General features: G+C 34.7%; 1 protein-coding gene across 1 annotated transcript; it reads left to right on the forward strand.

Moving 5' to 3' along the window:
* Positions 1 to 221: 221 nt before the first annotated feature.
* LOC129264975 (organic solute transporter subunit alpha-like) lies at positions 222 to 12,042 on the forward strand. Its single transcript, XM_054902949.2, has 8 exons — positions 222 to 503; positions 3,367 to 3,439; positions 4,395 to 4,555; positions 5,157 to 5,230; positions 5,693 to 5,851; positions 6,371 to 6,482; positions 9,075 to 9,327; positions 9,740 to 12,042. Exons 2-8 carry the CDS (start codon positions 3,385 to 3,387, stop codon positions 10,156 to 10,158), a joined length of 1,233 nt encoding a protein of 410 aa, XP_054758924.2. The 5' UTR covers positions 222 to 503; positions 3,367 to 3,384; the 3' UTR covers positions 10,159 to 12,042.
* The last annotated feature ends 470 nt before the right edge of the window (positions 12,043 to 12,512 follow it).

Raw genomic sequence — 12,512 nt, forward strand, 5'->3', positions numbered from 1 at the left:
AAATCTATAAATGTCCACGGATAAGTATTTCATTGTATGTCATAAACCGTTCACCCCAACACCTCGCAGGCAAACTGTGATAGTGGAAAAGTCAACGATACCTTCGTGACAATGATTTATGACATAGCCTCACACGACACAGTTCGAGTAGAGCCCCCCCCCCCCCCCCCCCGATATTTGCCATCGAATTCGAATAAATACCGAGGTATTTCAGCAAATGCAGATCAAGATTTGTTTCATTTTGGCTTGGTGAGTCTGATCTAATTCGTCATTCTTTCATCTCTTGATGAGTTTGGATTCTGCGTTGACCGAATAAATCAGACAGAAAAACTAAGACATTTTTAGATGTTGCATCCTTTTATAGTCGACAGAATTGTGTAGCACCGACAAACGTTTATCCGGAGTCTTGAAATTAATCAGGTCACGGTTTTTGTTATTTAGAGAGGTTGTTTTCTTTTCACTACCTACTTATTGCTGCTACTGTATTTCTTCCTCGTCAAAAGGTATTTATTTTTTTCCTTTTTCATTTTTATTTGTAATTTAAGCATGAAAAGATTTAAATGAATGAACCCGAATTGCATAACTGTAGTTTACTCAAATTTGTTGTATAAACTCTTAATCAGATTTGATCAAATTGGAAATTGAAATGTGTTTGAACATGCGAGGCTTTATAGGAAGATAATCTGATTTATGCAAAAAAAAAAGTTGAACTCGTATTGGCTCAATTAAAGAAGAGCAACGTCTTCACTTTCTCATGTCTTCATAAGTTGAGTGTGCTGTCAGTGTATGAAACCCGAGCATTTACATGCCATCATCTCATAAGCTGCTATATCTCAAACGACTTTAAAGAGTCTATCATTCCTTTCTTAATTATATCATTTTGATTTCGTTAGTGATTTATTGATACGGATTCATTTCATTTTTAGCCAATTACATATTTTCGCAGAAAACAAAGATAAATGCAGTGAAAATTGAATGGAATATATCTAAACGAAATTCGGCATCTCATAGGCCCTGTTAAATATAAAGACTTTTTTTGGGGGGGGGGTGTTTGTTTGCTTGTTTTGTTTCATTTGTTCGTGTGTGATTTTTATGTTACTTTTATACCAAGAAGTATACTTATATAGACGGATTTATAGAATTGCTGCAATAAGTTAAACTGCACTTCGATTATTTAAATTTTAAATTTTAATATATTCCTCAAATATTTGAACCATTACCTCTTGTTAAATTCCGCCTTAATCATTACACTAAATATACCATTTAAAATATAATGATGAATTACCAATTAATACTGTCCATTGTGGCCACGTACAAACACACACACACATTCTTTTTTAACTTTGAATGCATACACTCCTTTTCATTTTCTTTTTTTCACATTATACGTTAGCAAAATTCATAAAATTACAAGGTCTCAACTGAAATTCATAGCGAGATTGTTGCATGGTCGTATCGTATGGCATGCACAGCAAATACATCCAGTTTGAACAGTTTGAATATCAAATAGTGCTTCAAGAAAAATATATATCCCCGCTATACTGTTAAAACTAAGTATTTTCCCTTTGGACATTGATTGATTTTAAGCAAGCAAAAGTACAATAACAATCAATGTATGCCTACCACTTATTGTATTTTATGGCTAACTCTTTTAGACTAGAAATATCTAAATAAATTTAGCGGATCGGTAGAATCAAATATCAGCCAAAATGTAAATATCATACTCGATCTACATAGAATTCAAAGCGAGATGGTGAGAGTTCCACATAAATACAGTAGGCATATCTTTTTCTGTATGAATTTAATAATTCGTAAGTTATTCGTAAGTTATTTCCTACAAGTTGCTTATGAGTGTTACTCATGATTTTCGATATATCAATTCCCGCGTTTTGTTTCTAAATTAAGAATATAAAAAAAACGTTCCAGTGTTTTCATTTGCTTTAATTATTGACATAAATTTACCTCAAAACCGATGTAAAAACATAATGGTTTTTGCTACAGGCATGCAGTAGGCAAAGAGCAGTCTAATCATTTACTTAACATGTTTAAGGGGGTTTAATGATTTGGCGATGTCTTCGTTTATAAAGAGGTCTTATTTTCTTTAATCATAATAATCGGCAACTGGTGGTTATGTTAGTTAAGTCATCGAAATGATACTTACTGACTCTCATTTTTATTGGTTTAACAGTAAATTAAAGTAATTTTATCCTATTTTAATTGTGAATTTCGGAATGGTTGAAGCTATTGTATAAAATCTATATGCATTGGAGGCTACTAGATATATATAGATAAGTTGCACAAATTCCTTACAAATGAGCCTAAAATAACAAGAATTATAAGCGGAGGTATGTGTTATAAATGCGTTCTTTATCATCTGGTGGAAACTCAACACCAATAAAACATTTGAGTCATTTTAAGTTATATTGTCTCTAATAAATTCCTTAAATAAATTGTTTCCGAATGACGCATTTTTGGGGTAGTTTTGCACAAAGAAACAGAGGACTCTGGATATATATACAATTAAACATCCGCTATAAAACATTGCATTTCAAGTTGCCAACTACAAGTGCAATCTGAATTATACTACTCAATTAACTGTGCTTCGTTAGAATCAGAATTTAAATCTGTTAATTGCTCTCGAATCGGGCATATGCAAAACCACAGTATAGTATTTGCAAAGTTGATGGTGTAGTACTAATGGCTATTGTATTGATCTTAAGGGATTAAAACTTCCGTGTATGTGAATAAAAAGCAGGAGTTTAACTTATTTCTTTCTATATTTCCCAATATGAAATAAAAGTGTGATTAATTATATCTATCTTGATCGGAATAAGCTATATGCACTTGAAATGTATCGGTAGAATTCATGCCTGTAAAATAATTGTTCAAGATATAGCCCAATTTGACATTCAAGATAATCAAATAAAAATAATTTGTCTCGTGATTATAAAAGATGTATGTGGTACGTCGCCAAGCAAAATATAAATAAATATATAAGTAAATCAATATTCGAATGAAACTGAGTTGAATCGAATATTGCCATTTTTGCGGAACTCGTGCAATATAACCTATAATGTCAAATTATTAATGTGAAGAACACCCCCCCCCCTAGCTGATCAGCTGCTTCGTTCCCTCCGTGTCTCGCATTCATAATTATGCTTATTTAACATTTTGCCTATTCTTGCTCATTGGGAAAAGATTCGGACATAATGTCCGTACGCCTACTCTTTTATTTTTTTTTCCAAATAGCTGAAACAATATCGGGATGAATACATTCATGCAAATTTGAACCACGCTAATCTGCATTATTCTTATATCAGAACCAACGAGAACTATCATTCAAGAAAACAATTTTTTTTCTTACAGCGTGAACAACTTTAAACCATGTCTTCCAATTCGTGTGTTGTAGTTGAACCAACTTCTAAGGAACTTTTCGACCGTAAGTATTTCATGATTTATGTCTCTCTTCAAAACCAAACATGTGTTTCAGAATATTAAGACTTTGAAGAGAAAAATACGAAATATGCATTCTTATTCCATTTTGCTTCTGCAATGTATCAGGTATATTGTTTAACATGCAAATAGTTAAAATGAAAGGGAACTAATGATTCGCCGAATTTGTTAAATTATGAAATGTTTGAAGGGCTTTTTGTAAAAAATGTCCTCATTTCCTACGTCAAATTTACATTTTACCTTCCCTTTCTGCAATATTAAGAATGTACATTTTGAATGATTCTCCCCAGGGCGACGCCAGAATGATGCAACGGTGGCGGGGGGGGGGGGGGGGCATTCCGGGCGTAATGACTTGAAAGTGAAATTGATTTCTTTTCAGACAAGAAAACAGGGATATTTATAAAGGGCCTTTATACTAGTCCATTATCGTACTTAGTTTAAAAATCAAAGGGGGTGGTCGGATGTGTGTCCTCCATACTCTCTAAAAAACACGGCTGAGTAAAATTGTACTTAATATTGGGTAGAAAGGGAACATGCATGTTTGCTGGGTATTTTTTTTAACCCCATATTGGGTTATTTCAACGCAACATTGCGTCCCCTTTTTTTACCCAACCAACATGCTTCTTCCCCTTTTACCCAATATTGGGTAAACCTTTTTAAGAGTGTAGAGCGACTTTGGTTCCCTCTAGAAGTAATTTGTTTATTTGTTCTTTTATTTCCTAAATCTGATAAAGCATTACAGATAAAATACCATTTTCAATGACCATACCAAATTGCAAGAGAACAGTCACCATGACAATGTAAATTAAAATCCGATACGTCGCAATGTTTAAATAACATTAACGTTCTTTAGGGTCCTTACATCTTTTGATTGCTTTTAGAAATAAATACTGAATTGAAGATTGAAATAACATATTTTATTGTTTTTTTTTTCAATCTAGATTACAGTTCGAACACTGCGGCAATTGTTTTGATTGTCTTCATGTCTCTCTTCAGTGTGGTGACTGTCATCATGTACCTAGAGGCATGTCATTACATCAATAAGAAAGTCAATGATAGCCGAACTCGGGTTAGACTGATCGTCATCCTCGGCATCTATCCAGTCAGTTCATAATTAATTCTTTTTTCAATGTTATATATTTCAAACATAATCATAATTATTTTAGAAAATACTCTATAAAACAGGATCAACTGGAACAAAAATGTATATAAACTAGATTGATTTTTGTTTTTCATGTTTTTTTATTTTTATTTTACTTGTCTTGTCTTGTCTTGGGTTAACTCGGCTTATGTAGGCTTTTTGTACTCCACCAACTTTGTTGAAAATGTGGGGTCACCGAGCAAGCAGGTTACTTGCTTACTTTAGGCTATTGTGTGGCTTTTGTTTTGTATTAGTTCAGTGTCTTGGGTTACAGTTGTGCTATGTTCAATTTATTCCAATCATTAATGGTCCGAGGGAAGAAACTGTATTTATGAGCATCCCTTTTGACTAGTTGGCGTCAGAGTTTGTTGCTATTCCCTATAGTCTGCCGAGTGGTATAGGTGAATCGGAGGTGGTGGCAACAAGACCTTTAATTACTTGGAACATAAAGCAAAGTCTACTATCAAATGCTGTTTGATATATATTTTAACCCATAGCAAAGGGTCAGAAATCAAGCATTCACGTTATTTGGTTCGGATAACATTTCTCTTTTTTTTTTAAGGTTTACTCGACGACATCATTGCTCGCTCTTTATATTCCAAGAGCACATCTTATAACCTACCTGACTGCAACACTGTAAGTACTTAGTCTCTCAACTTCTTCGGAGGTGGCGTGGGTTGGGGGTTTCTTTTGCATTTTAGTAAACCAATGAAAGGGGTAAGCCTTTGAGATTCTACATAGTATGAATCTATTTATCACATTATACATGTTATAGAGTTCGCTAGGTTAACCGATATATACTGTACTCTTTTGAATGCATTGATCGCTAACTGAACCAAATTATTTGAACGTGCAGAAAACGTTATCGAGCATGCATCATGTTAATGCATGTCATAATAGGGACACAAAGCAAACAATTGTTGTCACCATGATCATAATATTTCTTTTGCTAAATTAGAACGGTAAATCTTTGAAGCTACACTATTCTAATTGAACAAAGCTTCAGCCATCTCATGTAGATCGAAATTTAATTGAGATTCAACTGTGTATGAGGCGTAAATGTCTAGTTACAATCTCATTTGTTACACTCTCGTGTAGATATTTTTCGGTCGCCCTGTATCAGTTCTTGATGCTGATTGTGAGCTATTTTGGTGACAGGGACCAACTGATTGTCAAGCTACAAGGCTCAAAGATTCCCATCGCCAGCCCTCCTTTACTCTGCTTCTTTCCTTGTCTTCCAAAACCAGATATGAATGTGTAAGTTCTCATTATATCTTCTTTGATAAATTTCCACAACTACGTACAGTTTCAAACTCCATCGGCATGGTGAACACACTCTTATTGAACTATTAGCAAATTATTCACCGCCAACCAACCGATAAACCAAAAAGCTGAACAACTGCACTAAAATTTGACCGCTAGCGAGTCAACCAACAAACCAATAACCACAACCAATTGTTAAAATCCAACAGAAACAAATCATCATACGGCACATGACAATCAACTAAATGTAGATATCCAACGACAACCATTAAAAATAAGCTAACTTACAAACTCGACGCCCACTCTCCTCGGCCACCAATCAACCGACCAAATAAACAACAGCTGACAACCAATAATCATACAACAAAATAATCAAATGTATAATCATCAAACTATCAACTGACTGATCATGATTGGGCCTGCCACCGACAGTGACTGTAACTTCTTCTTTCTGACAAATCAGCACGGTCTTTTAGTAATTCGATTACACAAATTTTGTTTATCCCTTTACAGCAAGAACCTGCTCCGTCTTCGTCGTCTCGTTCTCCAGTTCGTCTTCATTCGACCGATCTGTAACTTCATCGCTCTTATTCTTTGGGCCGACGGAACCTATGTTCCAGGATTGGTAAGTTATCACTTCTACAGTGCTATAAAATTAGATGAGGTTGCTGTTAGTTGGTCCGAGTTAGTTCCTTCACTTTCTCGGGTTTCTGTTTCGGTTTATTTCCAATTCGTCTATTGCCAATTCGTCCAATTGCCAACTCATCTACTATCATTTGGTCTACCATCAGTTCGTCAACAATCCACATGGTCTAATTGCCAATTTGTCCACTCACCATTTCATCTAATAACCAGTTGGTCCATTTGGTCTAATTGGACTAAGTGTTAATTGTGCAAAAAGAATGAAATTAAAATGGATATTAGACAAACTGGTTATGAGACTATATGGTGATTAAACGAAGTGATGGTTGGACCAAATGGATATTGAACCAAATGGTTGTTAGACGAAATGTTGATAGACGGAATGGTATTAGACTAAATGAAAGTAGACCATGTGGTGAGTTGGCAGTAGACGAATCGTCTACAAAACGTGCTCAGGTGAACAAATGTTTGAAGATGACTGGCGTCTTTAAAGGGGAATCCAACCCAAATAAAAACTTGTTTTTATAACAAAAATACAAATCAGACAAGTTGATAGGTGAAAGTTTGAACAATATTGGACAAACAACAAGAAAGTTATGAATTTTTAAAAGTTGTAAATATTGGTAATCACTATACCCATGGAGACTTCAAATTGGCCGCATATGGGATGTCATAGTGATGTAAGGCAAGGACTACTCTTCCATGTACTCCAATACATATTATGGCTAAAATGTCATTTTCCCCAAAAGATTTATTTCAAATTATATTTTTCTTTCATGAGGGCATAAAGCAATATTCGACCTGGATTATATTTAGATTACTGTCCCAGGGGAATGAGTACTTAGGAGAAAACCACAAATCCCTGATAATAAAGTACATGGCCTATGGGAAAGTTGTCCTTGCCCCTTGTCATAATTTACTTACCCAGTTGCCAATTTGAAATCTACATAGTATTAGTGATCTCAATTTTAAAGCAGCTATAATTTTCTTATTGCTTGTCCGATTTCTTTCAAACTTTCGCCATTCTGTTTAATATATATTTCTCCTTTCCAACACAACATTTTATGGCCAAGGCTGGATTCCCCTTTAAGATCATGAGGATGTTAGCGCTTGATATGATAGATAGATAGATGGTTTATTAATAAAAATCAAGACCTCATCGCTGCTAAGGCCGAAATGCGATGTATTTACAAGGTAATAATGACACAAAAAATGTTCAAACAATAACACAGATAGTTACAAAATAAATAATACGGATGAAGTATTGTATTAAAACCACTTGTGTTGTAGAATTCTGGAAAGGAATATTAATTGAAAGTAAAGTGTATGTCTTAGAAACGACTTGTGTGTGTGCAATTGTAGTATTCAACTATATCATAATAAAATCGGAAATGATCAACAAATTAACGGAAACATTAAACATGTTAAACAAATTGGCAAAAGGTATTTTAAATGACGAAAACATTAAGAGATAAAATATATAAAAAACTATATGATTCATACATGTGCTATGATACGATTTTATGAAAACGTGGGTAGCGTATGTGTTAATAATTCGTCTAGTATACTGCCAGTTTAAATTTTACGTTTATCAATTTTGAATAATTAACCTATATTAATAAATATTAAAAAAAGAAACAAGTTATCTATTAAACACAAACATAATAACATAATGAAGAAATCCTTATATCGGTGGAAAAAAAATGAAGATTATAGTCAGAAGCGTTTCCTGGTGTACAATCAAATCTGAATAATAGAGATATAATGGCGGTAAATTAAAGTAAGTAAAGCAGAATTAAGATTAATCTGAAACTAACCATTTCGTTTAAGGACTACAAATATTACATGAAATAAGAATTGATTAATTAATATTATGAATTATATCTGATTTCGAATGCATGTATAGGCGGCCTATTGATAAAGGGAAACGATTTATGAACGTGTCCACCATAATTGCTAAAGTTTTCTTAGAAGGTCGTTGGTAATTCAGAGGCAGCGGAACGTATTTTCGTTGTGTGTGGGGGGGGGGGGGCAAAGCCAAAACGGGCACTTATATGTCAAAATGGGCAAGTGGTGCAACGGATATTTTTCCATGAGATTATCATCTACGTGAAGTAGTTTTGTGTTTTGTAGTAATTAATTACAGCGCGAGCTGAATATTTTTTATATTCTAACTTGAAAAGTTTACATTCTAAGCATATTTTGTAACCAGGAACAGAATGAGTACCCTACTGAACAATAATTGATGCAAGTGCGAAGCGCGAGCAAATTTTTTGGTGATTTTCTTAACTAAAATGTATAATGTTCAAAGAGGAAATTTCATAAATAAGGCACATTTCATTTCGAAAAAAACGAAATTTCCCCCTCAGGGATTTTTCTTTGAGGGGGGGGGGGCGGTTCCGCCGCCCCTGAGGTAATTGTTTTAATGTGGCAGTTTATCTATTTTTTAGAGAATAGAATAAGTACTGAATGAGCAGCATTTATAAATGAATATATTTCTAATAAAGGGTATTGAGATTGAACATATTTTCCGCCTCAAATAACATAAACAGTAATTCTTTTTCTGACAATCCAGTTTACAGCCGACAGTGCATACGTGTGGCTCTCGGTGATCGCTCTTTGTTCCACCTTTGCTGCCCTCTATGGCGTCATCATCCTTATGCGAATCACCAAAGGACCCTTGGAGGGGTATAACGTCCAGCCCAAGTTCTTGCTCATCCAGCTCGTCCTCGTACTCATCACCTCTCAGCTTGTCATCGTCGGCATCTTCGTGCTCACGGAAATGGTTCCATGTGACTACCCATTGGGGTCGCTAGCCAGGGGATACTGTACGTGGCTTGTGATTTTATTTTTCTTTTCATAGCGTCGCAATTTATCCATCATTCTATGATTTCCTTTCTTTATTTTATATATCTGTCCGACTGAATTGCTACAAATATATCCCAATCTTAATTCATAGTCGCGTGTAATTAAAATGATGAAGTGTTCACTTTCAGTTTAGCTTTCAAGAAATAATTGCCCTCATTATTATTAGGTAGCCCATTTCAATTTAACATATTTCCCAACAGAAGCTCTCGAATACTATGATTGATGACGCTTTTGAATGTTTGCGTTATTTAAGTTCTCCAAATCTATTATCTTCCGTTTGATTTTCCAACAGTTCTTGAATATTGATATGATCGATGGTGCTTTTGAATGTTGGCGTTGTTTAATTTTCCAAATGTATTATCTTTCATTCAGATTACTGCGATCTCCTGACAGTTGCAGAGATGCTGGTGTTCATCACCTTCGCACGGTTCTTCTTCCGAAAGCGCATCGACAGAACACCCTCTGGCAAGGACCACCCCGACCACACCTACAACATCAGCAAGCGCAACTCCGAGCCCTATCTCGACATCAAAGAGAGCTACACCTCCTCCGTAACGACCTCAAAGATGAACGGCAACGGCGTCAGCTATAACAACAACAATAACAGTGGATCTTTCGTCAACGAAGGAGCGGACGCTGTCGAGGTCGACGTTGAGAACGGGTCTACGTTGAAGTCCTTCAAAAAGCTCGAAGAGGAAGATGAATATCAGGATAGGGATGAGGTTGATGTCGCGCACGGAGATAGCGATATGCCGACGGACATCGAAGTCAGTATCCAGGAAAATGTGTAGCTCTATCTCACCAACTTGCTAAAAGAGAAATGTATCAAGAGCTTAGTATTTTGAAAGGACTCATTAAAAGGGGAATTGTGATATGATGTAAATAATCCAACCAATACTTTTTTATATTTCTATTTTATTTATACAGGCCCACATAATGTACATGATGATGTTGATATGTGTATAAGCTGTTTTTACAACGATTTTTAAGATGATTGAAGGCATCCCATACAGCTCTCTTTGTATTTGATTGTTATCTATTTCTGTCTTCTCACAACCCCATACCTGTTTTGTTTTATATTCACTGTTTTAAGATTATCATCAACCAGGACATAAAAGGCATCATTATGATGTTTAAAGAGGGTATCATTTTTTGGAAATGCATTTTTGGTACAATTCGTGTATGTAAGCCATCATTCAAAATTTCCAATTTCATGTCTGACTACGGCATCTCGTTGACTGCAAGAGGCTTCTTATTTTAATTTTAGTCTTTGGCCTGTACTAGCCTACGTTTTGTTGGTTTTAAGGCAAACCTTGTACCTACCTTGTTACATTTATTTGTACCCCCCCCCCCCCTGAATACGATTTTCAACATTGCCCTGCATAGCAAGATAACTAATGGTATGCGGAACATATTCATGATTCATGTGCGACGATTGAAAGAATCTCATAGGAACAAAAAAGTTCTTTAATCATTTTTCTAGAACGCAACAGGCTTGATGTGATAATGACGATTTAAGATTTTGTTGGTTTTTTTTTTAAAATCTTTTCCCCACAATTAGTGTTTTCATATAATATCTTGTAAAGAAAAATGAAGTTTGTTATTTCTCCATGGTTAATTTTCAAGATGAGTTTTTATGTTGATGTAATCTGTATCTGTAATGACTTTTTAAAACTGTTATATTTTACCCATCATCTATACCAATATATTGTAAATATGGTAAATAATAGCAGGACATCTTCTGCACTTGATGGGACTAGAGAATGTTTGTGACATTACCACGGTGCGACTTTAACTAATTATCAGCAGAGCGAGACAATTGAGTCGAAAGAGAATAGAATGAAGATTAATGAGTTAAAGCTAAAAAGGAAATAAGAAAAAAGGTGGACTAAATGGTGGCATGGAAAAGAATAATAACCATAATGTTAATGTTGTTGATGATGATGATGATGATAATGATTGTAATAATAATAATAATATTAAGAAGAAGAAGAAGAAGTAGAAGAAGAAGAAGAAGAAGAGGAAGGAGAAGAAGAAGAAGAAGATGATGATGACATAGAATGAGGAAGAAGTAGGATAAAATGGAAGACAAAAGAGGAGGAACAGGAGATAAAGAAGAGTGGGAAAGAAAAGAAACAAAACAAGAACAATGGAAAACATAGAGGTAAAAACAAAAATATAAAGGAAGATCTTTACAACAAACTTCAGAAGAGAATGATATAGGACTAAACAGTCACGTGTACGGCTATATAACTAGCAATTATCATATGTGTTATGTTGTATTACCATTATGTCTATGTTGAATTACTAATATGTATTATGTTGTATTACCATTATGTCTATGTTGAATTACTAATATGTATTATGTTGTATTACCATTATGTCTATGTTGAATTACTAACATGTATTATGTTGTATTACCATTATGTCAATGTTGAATTACTTATATGTATTATTTTGTATTACCATTATGTCCATGTCGTATTACTAATAGGTGTTATGTTGTATTACCATTATATCCATCGTATTACATGGAAAATATTATATATCATGATTTTGTAAAAATAAATGCATTTCTGTATATTTACATTTTTTAAAACAAATGATAGCTCACTTTATTTGAATATCCTTTGTACGAATTAGAGAGCATTACGAACAATGATTCTTATCACATTACTATTGTTGTGATGGTGATGGTAGTTGATGTTGTGATAGTGGTGGTGAAGGTGATAATGATTATGATAATTGCCATGATGTGTTCTTGGTGGTAATGTTGATGATGGTGTGGTGGTGGTGGTGGTGATAGTGGGGGGTAATGGTGGTGGTGATGCATTGGTGGTGATGACGGTGATGATGATGATGGTGGTGGAGGTGGTGATGATGGTGGTGGTGGTGATGATGATGGTGATGATGATGAAGATTATGATGATAATTTGATGAAATTATGTTGGTCGTGGATGGTGGTGATGATGACGTGTTGGTGGTGTTAATGGTGATGGTGAAGGTTTTTTTTGTATCATCGTCATAACCCTGATTGGTAATGTTGGTGTGAAGTTGCAGTGGTGTATCCAGTCTATGTTTCGGCTCATACACACCATAGTCTGCCGACCTACTAATGGTTAGTTTCGCTCATGTTCGCTCATTT

This window comes from Lytechinus pictus, chromosome 7 (genome assembly GCF_037042905.1).
Source record: "Lytechinus pictus isolate F3 Inbred chromosome 7, Lp3.0, whole genome shotgun sequence".
NCBI lineage: Eukaryota > Metazoa > Echinodermata > Echinoidea > Temnopleuroida > Toxopneustidae > Lytechinus > Lytechinus pictus.